This window comes from Ciona robusta, chromosome 4 (assembly GCF_009617815.1).
Source record: "Ciona robusta chromosome 4, ASM961781v2".
Lineage (NCBI taxonomy): Eukaryota > Metazoa > Chordata > Ascidiacea > Phlebobranchia > Cionidae > Ciona > Ciona robusta.
The window spans coordinates 7,323,789-7,340,962 of record NC_143238.1 but is presented as its reverse complement, the minus strand read 5'-3'; the positions used below and the strand labels follow the sequence as shown (position 1 = coordinate 7,340,962).

Below are 17,174 nucleotides of genomic sequence, written 5' to 3'. Positions count from 1 at the left end.
AATGTTTGATGTACTTTATTAATATTTAAAAGTGAATTTGTTTGCTTGTTCCTTTGTGTAAGTATGGGTGTTTATATGGAAGAAGCAAATTGTGTTTAATTAGTTTCTTATACTAAGAGTGCATTGTTTAATATTTGTTTAAGTAAAGAAATTATTTAATTACTAAGTTATATTAAAGTTACCATCTGTTACTTCATGTACGCGAGATATGGACTTAACAAGCTATTTATAAAACTTGTGTTTGTATGCATGGGGGGTAACTTGTTCCTAAAGCCAACAACTATGTGTATGTTTTTACCATTAAACCAATATAGACTGTTGCTGTCAGGCACATAATACTAAAGGGTGGGGGAAGATGGGACACCTTTAGCACACAATATTCAAATATCCTGATCCTGTTTTAAACAATTAACAACAATGTAAGGGAGTTGTGAAGATACGGTTTTATAATTCTTTGAATGTTCTTTGTTTACTACAAAATGGGACGGAAAAATAGAATGAAATAGAGGCCAACTTTCCCCACCCTACTATACTTGTATTTTGACAAAAACATCAGGGGGGTTTCAACTGATTGGAATGTAGTAATAAAGTTACATTCTTGTATTTAAACTCTGAATCAACGATTGTGCTTCAAATACCAGCAATATCTTTGTATACAATAATTTATTATGCTTGTGATTCCCAAAATGGTATATTTCAACTATGGGTGAGGTCCTACAGCATAGGGGTCCTAGGATGTAGGCCAGGGTTGGCAAGCATCATATTTCATGCTCATGATGAAGTAATAACAAAACAATGTACATACCAAAATGGATCATGGAATAAAAGAGATAATATTCGCCAAATTGTGATGGAATGATTAAAAAGTAAAAACTGAAAATTCTTTTTAAAAATTGAAACTAATTTTTAAACTAAAAGCGATTGTGTATAATAATGGCAGTTGATATAGAAACAATTTTTAACCATAAAAAAATAACAAACGTGTACCTAAAATAGGTGAAAAACCACTTATTTTCCCGTCAATTTAAATGAAAAGTCGAAAACATCTTTAGTAATATCGTTTAAAAGTTTTTTAAAGAACATTGAAAAATAAAAACAGTTTTGCCATAAATATAGTAGGGTGGGGTAAGACGGAACACCTTCATTACAAAAAAATACAATAAAAGGTGTCCCATCTTCCCCAGCCTACTGATTGTATTATATAAACATGCATAAGGATTGGTTCGTCTCAGTTTAAAACACTAAAATCATAGAAACATTATATAACATTAGTTATTGGGGACTTTGATCGTAAGTTTTGGTCCTCGATTCCGGAAGTTTCCATGGCCACTAGGAGGCTGTCTTGAGTCGAGGTCAAAGTTTTGTCCGTTGCCATTGGTAACGTCGGAATCTGGGTATAATGTTTTTATGAATAACTAGAATAAATTTAGTTTTTAAACCAAACTTTAAGTTAAACAACTGATTTAAATGTATGTATTGGCTGAGAAAAGACACTCAACAGCAATTGCTCCAACCCAGTAGTCACTAATGGGTTTTCCAAATTATCAGCCATTTATAGGAAAACCAGGTACTGGGTGTATGAAACAGATCACCTGTGTTATAACGACGTGTCACCCCAACACTCAGGGTGGTACCATCACCCAACATAGACATCTTACCTTCAGATTCATGCACAGCGTCGAGCGAGGCAGCCGAGAGGGCACTACTTATCGATAAACGACTTTGGACAGGGGTGAGATCGGGGACATCCATTAAGTAAGTTGTAATCAAGCTGTCAATCAACTTAACAATGATGGATGAGTGTTCTAACGAGGGGACCTGGGATTATTTAAATATTAATTGAATATATATCAAACGTTTGCAATTATAAGGGCATTCATGTTTCACCAATAAATTTTTATTGATTAATTGCATAAAGGAAAAAAAATATAGAAATCACCAAAAAAAATAATAAAACCTAAAAAATATTTAAAAACCAAAAAAATATTAAAAAGGACATGGATTTAATTAAATAATCATCGAGTATAGATTCATTATGTTTTGCAGATGTTTCATAAATTGTTTTTAATTAGTATGAAACAAATATATAATATACAAACAACCCACCTTTGCGAAAGGTCCAACAAATTTGCATAATCCTCCAAAACCAATGTCTGTAATAGAAATATCAAGGTTACAATTATTGACAATGAACTCATTATAATGTATAGGATCTATTCTGAATTGAACGTATGTAACTTATTTATCCGTGCAAGGCTGGAAAACAAAAGTCATTATAACACGGGTGTTCTGTTTCATACACCTTGTGCCCGCTTACAAGTTACCATGTATATTACTTTATACTTTGTGGGTGATTGTTTTCCTGTATGGTAGATAATTTAGACAACCCATTGGTGACCACTGGGTTGGATATGTAAAGTGTCTTGCCCAAGAACACATACGCCCACAATGGTAGCAGCATTAAGCCTTGAACCCGTAACCTCTGATATAGAACCAATACTCAGACATACAAACATCATACTCACCTTGTATAAATGATATGTTCCTTATAATATTATCATCCACACATAGTAATGCATTGCGCACAATGACTTGAACATGGGACAAAACAACGGGGTCTTCGCAATAGTTGAGAACGCTGTTTATTTTCTGGTCCAATAAACTATGTCTGCGGTCAAAGAGAAATTAATATTATCATCAAATACATAGTTTAAAATATACATCTCTCCGAATATAATATTGCCCAACAAACTTTATCTGTGGTAAAATAACATATAGTACTGTGGGGAAAGATAGGACACCTTTAGCACATAATATCCAAATATCCTGATTGTGTTTTAAACAATTAACAACGGTCTATGGGAGTCGTTGGGATATGGTTTTATAATTCTTTAAATGTTCTTTGTTTACTTTCAATTGGGACAAGAAAATAGAATGACCAGGTGTCCCATCTTCCCCCATCGTAGTATATAACATGTTACTAATAACATTTTGTTCATCATCGAACTTTCATTCATTTGTTTTTTATTATTTATAACTTGTTTGGTTTTACTTATTTGTGGTGTTCCATTGTTATTCAGTCAAGGAAAGTGAAAGAAAATTGAAAACTATAAAGCAACATATTTAATATAATGAATTTTTAAATCATTTTGTAACAAAATTTATTCTAGTTATTCATAGAAACACAATATTTTCTAAACTTTATAAAAAGTGGTAAAGTGGTTTAAACAATCCATTTTAGAAAGTGTTTGGAAATTAACCCAACACAGACACCACCAACATATGACAACCACTGCCTTGTAATGATAATATAAACCATATATAACTCACACAATAGGGAAGACAGCAGGGAACACGGAACTTGCTTCAGCAAGATATTCGTAAATAATTTGGACATCAGATTTATTGGGGGTGTGGCAAACTTGGGTGGCCAGGATGGTTAATAATAATGCCTTGGGATAAATATAGCTTGTATATGTTGTAATAATAGGTTTTCTAGTATCATAAGTTAAACTTTTGTGGAGATAAAATGTAAGAAATATAAAATGTACGCTAAACTTGAATTGTTTTGGATTTTAAAATAAAAAGATCAAAATTGATGAAAATTTCCACTCAGCTGATTCAATGCAACAAAGTTAAACACAATGACTGGTCCCAAGCAAAATTATAGTTGTGAGTATGAATCACTGAACTGGTTGGCTGCCTCGGCACTATACTGTATTATCAATAATGGCAATCGATAAGATTAAACATAAATAAACCCATATACAACAGAGAAGATAGTCAGAATGAGAAACAACATTAACCAAATAAACACCTGATGTTTCTGTCCCAACATTTCATCGTCCAACAAAACATTTGACGCAACATCCGTTGAATGTTTGCGACGTGATGACCTCATCGATGATGTCATAGATGATGAGGTCACGTGGGAAGCACTGCTCGAGCTGCTGTCCGAGTCTCGGGCGGTTTCGGTTGACTGGGGGTCGGGAAGAGTAAATTATTGTATTTATGTAGTTTTAAATTTAAGACATAAGTGCAGGGGCAGGGGTTTAACTTATTTATCCTCGTAGTCACTAATGAGCTGAATTCAGGTTCCATGCCGCATAATGTATAGATGGTGATCACAAAATAAAAATAGAACAAATGAACTTAATGTATTGAATAAACTTTATATATTTCACCCACCTTTTTAACTTTGATTGCATGTTTGCGAGGTTTATCCGTTGTTGTTGGGTTGGTTGGGGTGGAGGGTGGCTCTTGTAATGTGGGGCTGCGTGGGGTATGGTTGGCTTGTAGTTAATAAATGAATAAATTGGTACCATTGCTGTTTTGGAATAGGCAATATGTCATTTAGCGGAAAAACATAATTTTGTCCTTTAAAGAAAAACGTTATGATTTACTTTAATTTTTTACTAAAGAAGGTTTTATAATGAAGTTTAGAAAAGATTTTATAATTCACTCAAATAGAAACCATATTATTCTTACTCTCGTGTTGGGGGATTTTCATCAGAAATATTTGCCGACTCATCCACGGTTGTTTGGTCAACAATGGGTTTTGATGACGAAGCAGAAATATTTGATGAGTCAGGTTTACGGCGGGGAACGCAATAACGACGCGCATCAGCGCACACCGGAAGCAACGCTGGGTGTTTACAAGAAATATATTTTGTTAAAATATTAATTAAAAAAAGTTAAACAAAATGGAAAAAAAATTGAAAGTAAGTTAAAAAAAAATTGGAAAAAAATATTTGTATTTATTTTAATGTTTTATTTAGGAAGTCATAAGCAGCAATGCAGCGCATAGACAGATTAGAAATACACGTTTAATCTCACCAGCAATATAAGGAAGACTATCAAGATTGACATCGTATTTATTACAACCACGATGACGAGAAATTAATTCCAACGAAAAATCGAGGATTCTGACGACTCGTGATACAACTGTCGAGTCATTGTGACGAAAACCTGTAATAATGGGGTGTATGATGTCATAATGGTGGTTACAAGAGAGCAAGGCTCTAATGAATAGGCACGTACTACCAGAAATAGTTGGTGAAAAGAGCAAGTAAAAGCATTTGGAAGTAAAACGTTAATAAATGAATTATTAAACCATAAAAAATCAAATAATATTTGCTAATTATGCCGTTTGTTAAAAAAATTATTTATTTGTTTTTGAAAAATAATCTAAACTCATGAACGAATGAATTGATTGGTGAATAAAAAATAAAAATCTTTGTTAAAAGAAAATCCCAACAAACAACACCAACTACATACACCCACCTTTCAACAAGTATGTTACAAACGCGAAATGGAAATCTGATTTGAAACAAACATTGACTGTGGTATCGAGGGGGTGGCGGTCCACTTTGCAATTCATCAATATTATGGAAGGCTGGGATGTTGTTGGGCGTAAGTGTGTTGAAAAACAATAAAAATAAAACAGAATAATGAAATAAAAACTACATTTTCATGAACATTTAATGAAAATATTTATTTACTAATGGGTGGCGGAAATGTGTAGTTGGACCATTGTTGCGAAATAATCAAATATACTTGGATTGAAAAACAATAACAAAGAAAAATAAAACGGTTCCAAAATTATTTAATTATTTATCAATTAATAAACTTATAAAAACTGATTAACAAAAAAAATATTAACAACAAACAAGAAAAAAATTTAAAAAACTTAATGTCATAGGAGTAAGTTAAAGTTACAGAGTTAAGTTCACACTCAACAGAGATCATAAGATCTTTTTAGCTTTAAACAAGTTACATTCATTCACCTGTTGTACAAATGCATCTAACTCATCCAAGTTATGTAGGTTTTGTTCCACCAGCAAAATACCAGCAGCGTATAAATTCTTCTCATTGAGTTGCATCATGGCTATACCAAGCCAGAAAAAATTAACGTGGAATTCGGGTTTCTGTGATGTCATAATTGGGGTTAGTGGGTGTTGTGATGTCATATATATAGTTATATTAAACATGGACAAACTACATATGGCTTATTTGTTGTTCATTAGCCATGATATTTCTTTTGTATATACAAGTGCAATGTATACATGTATAATAGGGTGGGGTAAGATGGGACACCTTTAACACATAATTTCCAAGTAACCTGATCGTGTTTTAAAGAATTAATAACGGTCTGTGGAAGTCGTAAGGATACGGTTTCATAATTCTTTGAATGTTCATTGTTTACTACCAAATGGAAAGAGAAAACAAAATGAAAAGGTGTCCCATCTTCCCCCACCCTACTATATAATAGGAAAAAGTTGTAGATTTAAATAGATAGGAAACATGTCATGTTATTGCAACATTACCCCGGTTCATATTCCAGCTACTAATATACCTTTGTCTTCATTATTTTCATTTTAAAACACTGAATAACGGTCAACACTTACAGCATTGATGATTAGTTGCATCCTTGTAAGGCAGAGCACGGAAGCTTCAAGTAGAACCGGGTCTGGTTGCGGTTCTAGTGACTGATGGGGGGGGAGGTTATTACATAATATATGGGGTTACTGTTGGAGGTTACTGTATATATTATATAATTATGATTAATAATTAATTATAATTATATATACAATTATAGGTTAGTGTTTGAGGTTACAGTTTTAACAGGTTGATATAATTATAACATTGTATGTATTGTTACCTCACAGTAGAAAAACAAGAAACCATAGTGGCAACCTGTCCTACTTGACTAGAAAACCCTAAATTCTTACTTTAAAAACAGAAATATCAATAATAAAGGGCTGCATATTCTATTTATGAAAATAGCTTAACCACTTTAAACACACAAAGGAAGTCTTTAAAAAATAGCATATGAATTAACGGTAGTACTAGTAGTTAATTCAAATTTTGTTATATCATTTATCAAAACAACAACAAACGAATCTGACCCTCAAAAAGTATAAATAAAACCATTTAAATTCTACTTAATCATCTTAAATAAACATAAAGCACCAAAATATATATATATTCAAACGTATCTCACCCTCTCCATAATCCCGAGTATTTGTTTAACGTGCCTCAAACTCCCATGTTTAGCAATGCACCCCAGCACCACCAACGCACGAGGTTGTAACGACGGGTTGTATTGGAAAGCAAACTTATGACTCAAATCCAACCATTCGTTCAACCAATCAGAACCTCGAATATCTTTCATACAAGCCTGTTGGTTTGTTTTATATAAATTTTAGTAAATTTGTTTTAATTATTTGGTATAATGGTCTCTTTGTATAAAATATCGTGTTTTTTTAAATAAATAGTTTATGCGAAACATATTCTATGAAATTACAAGTCAACTATGACATCATCAACTATGACATCAACTATGACATCACCAACTATGACATCACCAACTATGACATCACCAATTATGACATCACCAACTATGACACCACCAATTATGACGTCACCAACTATGACATCATCAACTATGACATCACCAACTATGACATCACCAACTATGACATCACTAATTATGACATCACTAACTATGACATCACCTCCATAACTTCCAGCATGGCATCGACCACCGTATCTAGGTAACCAAGGTTGATGACATCATCGTTGTCGTGGCAACTCGAAACTGCCGAGTCGTGCTGATGTCGTACCGAGGGATGATGACCTAATAATGGACATTGTTTAGAATGATCAAATTTTAGATTCGACTCTGCTGCCATTGTGCGCGTATGTGTTCTTGGGCAAGACACTTAACAGCGATTGCTCCAACCCAGTGGTCACTAATGGGTTGTCTAAATTATCAGCCATATAGAAACACCCGCAAAGTTACATGCATGGTAACTCGTAAGCGTGCACGAGGTGTATGAAACAGAACACCTGTGTTATAACGACTATCGTTGCCCGCCACTCCAGCATAAACAAACCACACCCAACCACAAATACGACATACCAAGGACAATAGCCTCGGATTTGAACGCAGCATCAGCAGCCGACTTTACTTGTGGGATTCCAAACAAGGTGTAGAACTTAGGCAAGCAGAACTCGGTCAAACTTAATCGAAGAATTTGTTGAGTTTCCTCTGTGGGGGAATGGGGGGGGGATGAGAACTCGAGATTAAACTTTTATATTAAGTTGTCAAGGGTTAATTGAGGCCAACTCAGGACAACATCCCAAGTCCCATTATATCCATATAGAATGTGGGGGTGATTGGGGTAGATTATACTAAACTAACTGTCACGTATGATATCACCCATATAGAACTGTGGCTCTAATCAAACCGCTGGCCACCCAAAGAGTTAGGCCGTGGGTGTTGAGAGTCTCTGAAAGGGACTACACCATGAAGGGTTGAGAAACAGTGGTTCAAACATAGCATAGCCCACAAAGTCTCATATGTAATGGAACAACAACTTCTACATAATATAGTGGAAAAAAAGGTTAATGTTCAAAATACCAATATAAATAAACAATAGTTGGTCCAATAGTTGTACAATAGACACTTATACATAAATATATATAGAATACATTACCTTTAAATTCAATTTGTTTACATGTAAGTAGCGAATGGATGATATTGACCACCAACCCGTGTATGGAGGCACGCAGTGTAAGGGGGCCCGTAGACACCAATAATGACACAAGATGGAATAAATACGGGAGGTGTGCGGCTACGTCAAGGTTATTGTTGAATGATAACATCAGCAAGTATCTGTTTGGAAGGGGTTGGTTTGTATCTTGCTATGGTATATTGGGTGTCGCTTATTTATTCTCATGGAAAGGGCAACGACAGTCGTTATAACACGGATGTTCTGTTTCATACACCTTGTGCCAGCTTACGAGTTACCATGTATGTCACTTGCGGGTGATTGTTTTTCTTGTATGGTTGATAATTTGGACAACCCATTAGTGACCATTGGGTTGCAGCAATTGTCGTTAAGTGTCTTGCCCATGGACACGTACGCCTACAATGGCAGCAGCATCAAGCTTTGAACCCACTACCCTAACACAACCCCCACCTTGCAAGAATAGCAATTTCTTCCCAGTGTTTATGTTTCTCCAGTGTTGGTGTCGGACGTAGCGATGTTTTATCGACCAATCTACACAACCTTTTGATTATCTTGCTCGATACAAGTTTCATGTTGTGTGCGGCCAAAGCTACGGATGTGTCAGCCATCACTTCTGCCTGTTTGGAACAAAAATATTAATAATAAATTAAAAACCATATATATATATATACCAAGTGAGCACAGATCTAACAAACTGCTCTGGTAAATCTTAATAACAGCCGTGTTTACAAGAACTACAAAAGTAACATTCACACTCAAATTATTATAAATTTTATGTTTAATTAAAGATAAATTATTCAAACAAAATATATCATCAAACACTTAACTAATGACTTATCAAAAAACTTTTTTTTTTATTAGTTAGTAATAAATCAAAAATTAGTTATTGTTTATGAATCTTTAATTAATCAGCAAACCCTACACCTCCCACCCACCTTAACTGACCCAAGACCTCCCTGCGAACTCGTCTCTATAAAACATTCCAAAACCAAATCCACCAAACTTGTCATCTGCCCAAAGTTTCCCCAAATCTTAGTTTGGACGCTCAAATAGAAATCCTTCTCGGTTATCGTGAGGTCGATCAACTTCTCAACAACCGACTTTACCTGGTGGGGTTGATTATATTTGTAGTGGAACAAATTTAGGTCCATCATTGTGGCCCAGTGGTTACATTGTAATTAAAGAGCACTGGTTGCTCGATACAGGTAGGCATATATGTATATGTGTCCTTTGGGCAACACATTTAACAGTAATTACTCCCAGCCCAGTGGTCACTTTGGGTTGTAGCAGCATGGGTGTTGGGGCAACAATCAAATCTGGCCTAAACCACGGTAGTAGGACCTCACCAACATAGAATAGAATGATATAAATAAGGTGAAGCACTAGAAACAAAATTTGACCTAATCCCTAGGTCTTTTGAATTCACCCATTTAGAATAGAATAATATGTCTTACATAATGACCCTTCCATACTGTACATGCCAACACATTACACCAACCACCAACTAAATCTCAGATCCCATGGCCTCGCTGTATGACCTCACAAAATATAAACACCAAAACACACACCAACTACCTTATTCCTCTTGACTCCATCACTAGAAGCAAAGGAAGGTAGATTGAACAACCATGGTTCCATGTACTCAAGGCACAAGTTCTTTAATTTGTCGTTGGAATATCTGAACCCTATGTGGGGTATGAATGTTAGTTGTTGGTGGGATTTTATGTGTATGTATGGTAGCATACTAAGTGTTGAGGTAATGGACCTACATTACAGGTCTAAGGTGTAAATGAATGTAACTTATTTATCCCAGCATAGCAGGACAACAGCAGTTGTTATAACACTTATGTAACTTTGTGAGTGATTATTTTTCTATATGGCTGACAATTTGGACAAACCATAAGTGACCACTGGGTTGGAGCAATTGCCGTTAAGCCAGCTTTGAAACCATTTGGCAAGAGACAGCTTGTACATATTAGTGGAGTTTAGATGGTGACACTTTAAGTGTTGGGGTAATACACATACACCCCAGGTCCTACATGGGGTAATACACATACACCCCAGGTCCTACATGGGATAATACACATATACCCCAGGTCCTACATGGGGTAATACACATACACCCTAGGTCCTACATGGGGTAATACACATACACCCCAGGTCCTACATGGGATAATACACATATACCCCAGGTCCTACATGGGGTAATACACATATACCCCATGTCCTACATGGGGTAATACACATACACCCCAGGTCCTACATGGGGTAATACACATACACCCCAGGTCCTACATGGGGTAATACACATACACCCCAGGTCCTACATGGGGTAATACACATACACCCCAGGTCCTACATGGGATAATACACATATACCCCAGGTCCTACATGGGGTAATACACATACACCCCAGGTCCTACATGGGGTAATACACATACACCCCAGGTCCTACATGGGGTAATACACATATACCCCAGGTCCTACATGGGGTAATACACATACACCCCAGGTCCTACATGGGGTAATACACATACACCCCAGGTCCTACATGGGGTAATACACATATACCCCATGTCCTACATGGGGTAATACACATACACCCCAGGTCCTACATGGGGTAATACACATACACCCCAGGTCCTACATGGGATAATACACATATACCCCAGGTCCTACATGGGGTAATACACATACACCCCAGGTCCTACATGGGGTAATACACATACACCCCAGGTCCTACATGGGGTAATACACATATACCCCAGGTCCTACATGGGGTAATACACATACACCCCAGGTCCTACATGGGGTAATACACATACACCCCAGGTCCTACATGGGGTAATACACATATACCCCATGTCCTACATGGGGTAATACACATACACCCCAGGTCCTACATGGGGTAATACACATACACCCCAGGTCCTACATGGGGTAATACACATACACCCCAGGTCCTATATACAACAAACACCTGTGATACATTCCTCCAGAAACTCCAACGTTAAATGATTTTCATTCCGTGCCAGTGTGTTGCTGATAGAGATGATGAACAAAGCATTATTGGTTGGGATACAAAGTCCATCAGACTCGCACAATCTTCCTTCTAATTGTAAGTTGAATGCTGTTGTGAGGACGCACAGGAGGTTGTAAGCGCTCGATCGAACGAGGGGTTTCGAACATCCTGGGGGAAGGGGCATTTTTTGATTTTAGAAAAATATTAACTTTAGAAATTGTGTTAGGAAAAGTTTTGAAATTTTATAAAAAAAAGAAGCCATTTTTTAATTTTAGTTGTTTTTTTTAGTTGTTGATTCTGGCCAATTTTGAAAGTTTCACGCTTTATTTCTTATGCTACAACACATAACATGCATAAGATACGAGACTCAGAAGAGTACGAAGCATTCATGAAGTACTTACCATGATGATGTCTCGCTATAAAGCCGACAAAAATAAGACTGCTTATTAATAAACATTCGTTTAATTTTTGGATATTTTTAACTTCAATATTTATACCAAAATAGCTCAAATAAATGACCAACAACCATTTACCCAGATTAAGCAAAGCCATATTAAGCAAAGTTCCGGGAACATCCTTGGCTTCTATCTTGTGATGGGAAACCATTTGTTGGGGTTGCGATATCTCCCATCTGTTTCTTATATAACGGATGCCCTGGAAATGTAAAGGGTAAAAGGTTCAAACCCCACTGTGGGAACCCCTGCAAATATTATTTGGTAGTTAAAAAAAAATTTCTAAAAAAATTTTAGGAAACAAAAAATGTAAAAAATAATTTTACACAGATTGTGTGGGTATATGAAAAACTAGAGATCCCAGGTTCCAACCCCACTGTGGGGAGTACAAACCTCAACAATCTTGGCAGCATCGGGGTGGGTGAACGACATTACTGCGTTGTTGGTGGTGGATACTTTTAAACTGAACGTGTTCGTTGCTTCGGTGAAATGGATCGCTTCTATTTCGTGGGCGTAGTAAATATCATTGAGAACGACGTCGTATCCGAGTAACTATGGGGGTTAGGGGGGTTAGTGGGTTCTATATGGGTGAGGTCTTCAGTGAGGAACACCTGAGACCTGGGATGTAGGTCCAATACCCCAACACCCAGGGTGCTACCATCTAGACCGCACTGAGGCAGTTTATAGACACTCAATAGTAGAGATTCTATTCTATAAGGGTGAGGTCTTCAGTGAGGCACACCTCAGACCTGGGATGTAAGTCTATTACCCCAACACCCAGGGTGCTACCTTCTAGACCCCACTGAGGCAGTTTATAGACGCTCAATAATGGAGATTCTATTATACAGGTCTTCAGTGAGGCACACCTGAGACCTTGAATGGTCCAATACACCCAACACCCAGGGCACCACCACACATATCCTACCTTAGTTTTATCCACCATAGTAAGCTGAACCGCTTTACTTCCAACTTTCACATGAACTTTATTGTGGATTTGTCCAAGCCTGTTGAGAGGTTAAATATACAATATGTTGTTTTGTCTTCCACTATGCTGTGTGTAGGGTACCATTATAACTGCATGTTGACTCTAATGCATGGTTTTATTTGAATGAGTTTGTTAACAGAGAGCCACCCACATAAGTCAATCACCCACAAAGTAACATACATGGTAACTAATAAGCAAGTATGACTGTCAAGAACAAGTAACATCCATTCATTTGAATAAGGTTCCTGTTGCATATATAATGCATGCGTTATATTCCATACATAACCATTACCTCCATGCATTATGATAAACAGTAACATCCTCCCCCAACCCCCTGGTAGCCGACGGAACCTTCTGGTGATCAAGTTCAATAAATTTCTTCAACTCAAGTAAGTCCTCAATAAAGTGGATGCTGCGTTACATGTTTATATATAACATATTGGTTCACCATGTATGTGTATTCTATTATATGTTACAAACATTTCAACTCAAGTAAGCCCTCGATAAAGTGGATGCTGCGTAACATGTTTATATATAACATATTGGTTCACTATGTATGTGTATTCTATTATATGTTACAAACATTTCAACTCAAGTAAGCCCTCGATAAAGTGGATGCTGTGGGTTGATGTTTATTTTTACCATATTGGGTCAACAACAAGAAACATACATATTGCATTAATTGAAATGAATATGCTTTGTAGACTCGTGTTGAATTGTGTTGAATTGCACCAGCTAAACTTTTTGCCCAAGTGGTTGGCATTATTCATTATTATTATTATTACATGAAATATATAGTAGGGTGGGGGTAGATGGGACACCTTTAGCACATGCTATCCAAATATCCTGATCGTGTTTTAAACAACTAACAACGGTCTATGGGAGTCGTGAGGATACGGTTTTAAAATTCTTTGAATGTTCTTTGTTTACTACCAAATGAGATGAGAAAATAGAAAGTGAAAAGGTGTCCCAACTTCCCCCATCCTACTATAATTCTCCCACACCACCCCCACTAACCTCCGGTGTCCTTCCACTTGGTTGAAACTCCCCTCATTATAAGACACGTAATCCTTCACCCATGTATTGGGGTTGTACACATACACTGTGTCAAGGTTCTTGTATATTTGTTGGGGGTAAAGAACCAACCATTTGGGTAGGTATTGACCCCTGAACCTGTGGGGTGTCGCAGGGTTATAATGAGGGTAAAATCTAAGTGTTTTCGAGTTAAAACTTACAGTGTTTAAAATTTAAAATCTGTTTTAAAATTAAAAAGAAGAATAAACTAATATTTTTTAAAAAATAACGAAAAAAATTCAAAAAATGGTAGAGCCTTCCAAGCGAGCATGATGTGTGTGAACAGAACACCCGTGTTAAAACAACTGTTGTTGCCCCGCCATGCGAGGATAAATAAGTTTCATACATTCATTTACTCACCTGTTCTTTGCCCCAACATGAGTAAGATCAATAATGATATCGAACTTTCTCGCAGAGTAAGGTTTCAAAGCTTGTAAGATGTAAAACATAAGGATGTCCTCCCTTATGTTATGCAACACATATCTACGAGCCACATAGTAAAACACAGGGTAACCCATCTTCGAACGTCCAAACTGGGGATACAATATACTTTGGGTTAAAAATCAAAATCATGATATAATTAAAATCACAAGTTGAATAAAATATTAATTATTTGGGATTTTTACCAGGCAAACTGTGGATTCAATACACTTTGAGTAAAAAATCAAATTATATTATTAGTTAAAATCATAGGTTAGAAAATATATTAATTAATTGTGAAATAAATATTATTTAACTAAAATTGTAAGCTACCTTGGTGTAAAAAGTTGCTTTCCGAATTAATGATTAATTATAATTTATATATAAAAAAATATTAAATTTTATAAATATTAATATAATTAGAAAACTCAATATAATCACGCCCACAATGATTATCGCAATTAAATATTAAAATTAATGAATCAACCTGGTAGAAAATATTGAGCCCTTTAACGAGTTTGTATTCTTCCGAGTCAGCGGCTTTTCGCTTAGTCATCAATTCCTCGAACTTACACGGCAAAATATTTTGCCCAGTCATCCTGGTTTCTAGAACAGGTCTGTGAATGGAGCATTGTGATGTCATTGGTGGTAATTGTGATGTCATTATTGGTAATTGTGATGTCATTGGTGGTAATTGTGATGTCATTTTGTTAGTAATTGTGATGTCATTGGTGGTAATTGTGATGTCATTGTTAGTAATTGTGATGTCATTGGTGGTAATTGTGATGTCATTGTTAGTAATTGTGATGTCATTGGTTGTAATTATGATGTCATTATTGGTAATTATGACATAAACGAATTATTATGTAGCTGTTGCCACCATGGATATTATAAGTGTGGAAGATACGGAATCTTTACCTTGTATATTCAGGAGGTCCGATATAAGCGAGCAACGTCACCATTTTATCGAAGGGTCGTCTACCAACAGCTTTCGCGTTTCTAGGATAAAAAAAAAGTTGAACAACAAACAATAATAAAAGAAAAAAGTTTCGAAATTACGAAACAAAACCTGTTAATTGTATTTTATATATTTTACAAAACTTTCATATTAGTGATTTATATTACACCCAACACACCCAGGAAATAACCGAAATTATTTTACCCCCACGACCCACCACCCCCACGACCCACCACCCCCACAACCCAACACCCCCACAACCCAACACCCCCACGACTCAACAGCCCCACCATCCCCACGACCCAACACCCCCACGACCCAACACCCCCACAACCCAACACCCCCACGACCAACCATCCCCACGACCCACCATCCCCACCTGCTCTTAGCGAGATATCGCCCAATCTTCTCCTGGTCATTCCACAAGAGGCGATGAAGAGCCGATACGTTTGTATCGTTCATGAACGACGTGCTTTGCCCGCTGCTTTCAACACTAGCGCACTCGGGGGTCGAGATTTGCATGAAAAATCTAAAAAAAAAATATATTTTATTTACAAAAAAATTATAAAAAGATGGATCAAATCAAAAGTAAACAGAATATATCAAGACCACAGCTTAGCACTAAAATTCAAACTTGATTAAAATAATAAATAATTTTGACTAAATGAAACTGTCACTGCTTGTCCCTTGTAACAATATGGGGTCATGAAGCTTCATTTTACCCTCAAACTTCTTGTATGGTTACATTACAAAAGAATGCTAACTTACTGTTGGCAAACATCAAATCTTGCCGAAACAAACTCGTTGAAATGTTTCATGTGTTCCTCCTTGGTGAAAACTACATGGTTGGCGATGTTTTGCATTATCTGTGTAGGTATATAGGTGTTAACATATAGGCGCCTAACATGGGTGTGCACAGTATGCTTATATACCCTTGAATGAAATCAGAGTACCCATAAGCACCCAGTATAAATGCAGAACTACATGGTTGGCCATGTTTTGCACTGTTTGTATTGGTATAGTGGGTCAAATGTGTGAAGCGTGGACTTCTAGTAAGTTTCAACACAAACAGCCCACATACATGCCACGATTGTCTTAACAACATTTGCATTATGTGTGTAAAAAAACAGCTTATATTTAAAATACGTTTGTCTTCATTTCAAATGTTTCCAACATAAAAGATAGAAAACCAGAAGAGCAAAAACTGGTTGCTTAAACATAACAAAAAATAAAAATAATGCACGTATTACAGCAGAATGAAAACAAATGATACTCAAGATTAGGAAGCCTTTCTGAAATAACCTTTCCAAAAACACAGTAAAAATTATATAAAAAAGGTACAACTTACAATAAAGATAAGAATACTAGATAAATCTTACCTTGCACATAAACTTAAACGCCCTTGCCAAGTTGGGTGGTAACCTTCGATCACTCAACCCGTACTCATATGGTGTGGCTATGGCTGGGTTGAGGAACCGTAGGAATATGGCGCTTGCCACGGCACCGGTGCCACTTTCGTGGAACCTCTGAGACACCACTTGGTACAAACAGTGGCACACACTCTTCAGTTGTGGTGGGAACCTTGGGGGGTGGATGGGTGTGAATGAATGTAACTTATTTACATTCGCATGGTGGGGCAACGACAGTCGTTATAACACGGGTGTTCTGTTTCATACACCTCGTGCCCACTTACAAGTTACCACGTATGTAACTTATTTATCCTCGC

General features: G+C 36.4%; 1 protein-coding gene across 6 annotated transcripts in view; it reads right to left on the bottom strand.

Annotated features, from left to right (window-relative positions):
• Positions 1–646: 646 nt before the first annotated feature.
• Positions 647–17,174, bottom strand: part of LOC149737252 (neurofibromin-like) — a 34,609-nt gene continuing 18,081 nt past the window's right edge. For 4 of the 6 annotated variants that reach the window (XM_089877531.1, XM_089877533.1, XM_089877532.1 and 1 more), the window contains exons 32-62: positions 16,828–17,029; positions 16,217–16,314; positions 15,828–15,977; positions 15,409–15,489; positions 14,978–15,107; positions 14,431–14,603; positions 14,014–14,169; positions 13,289–13,408; positions 12,937–13,015; positions 12,405–12,563; positions 12,093–12,213; positions 11,518–11,727; positions 10,113–10,222; positions 9,473–9,643; positions 8,988–9,154; positions 8,502–8,680; positions 7,925–8,053; positions 7,518–7,639; positions 7,004–7,180; positions 6,408–6,488; positions 5,787–5,927; positions 5,284–5,395; positions 4,837–4,968; positions 4,489–4,645; positions 4,189–4,273; positions 3,818–3,979; positions 3,331–3,452; positions 2,526–2,668; positions 2,107–2,153; positions 1,659–1,818; positions 647–1,390 (exon numbers count right to left, since the gene is read on the bottom strand). In XM_089877531.1, the coding sequence (XP_089733657.1) occupies positions 1,269–1,390; positions 1,659–1,818; positions 2,107–2,153; positions 2,526–2,668; positions 3,331–3,452; positions 3,818–3,979; positions 4,189–4,273; positions 4,489–4,645; positions 4,837–4,968; positions 5,284–5,395; positions 5,787–5,927; positions 6,408–6,488; positions 7,004–7,180; positions 7,518–7,639; positions 7,925–8,053; positions 8,502–8,680; positions 8,988–9,154; positions 9,473–9,643; positions 10,113–10,222; positions 11,518–11,727; positions 12,093–12,213; positions 12,405–12,563; positions 12,937–13,015; positions 13,289–13,408; positions 14,014–14,169; positions 14,431–14,603; positions 14,978–15,107; positions 15,409–15,489; positions 15,828–15,977; positions 16,217–16,314; positions 16,828–17,029 (4,198 nt within the window). In that variant the 3' untranslated portion in view covers positions 647–1,268. Of the gene's footprint in view, positions 1,391–1,658; positions 1,819–2,106; positions 2,154–2,525; positions 2,669–3,330; positions 3,453–3,817; positions 3,980–4,188; positions 4,274–4,488; positions 4,646–4,836; positions 4,969–5,283; positions 5,396–5,786; positions 5,928–6,407; positions 6,489–7,003; positions 7,181–7,517; positions 7,640–7,924; positions 8,054–8,501; positions 8,681–8,987; positions 9,155–9,472; positions 9,644–10,112; positions 10,223–11,517; positions 11,728–12,092; positions 12,214–12,404; positions 12,564–12,936; positions 13,016–13,288; positions 13,409–14,013; positions 14,170–14,430; positions 14,604–14,977; positions 15,108–15,408; positions 15,490–15,827; positions 15,978–16,216; positions 16,315–16,827; positions 17,030–17,174 lie in introns of those variants that run through there. The other 2 variants (XM_089877535.1, XR_016384983.1) reach the window with 2 other exon arrangements.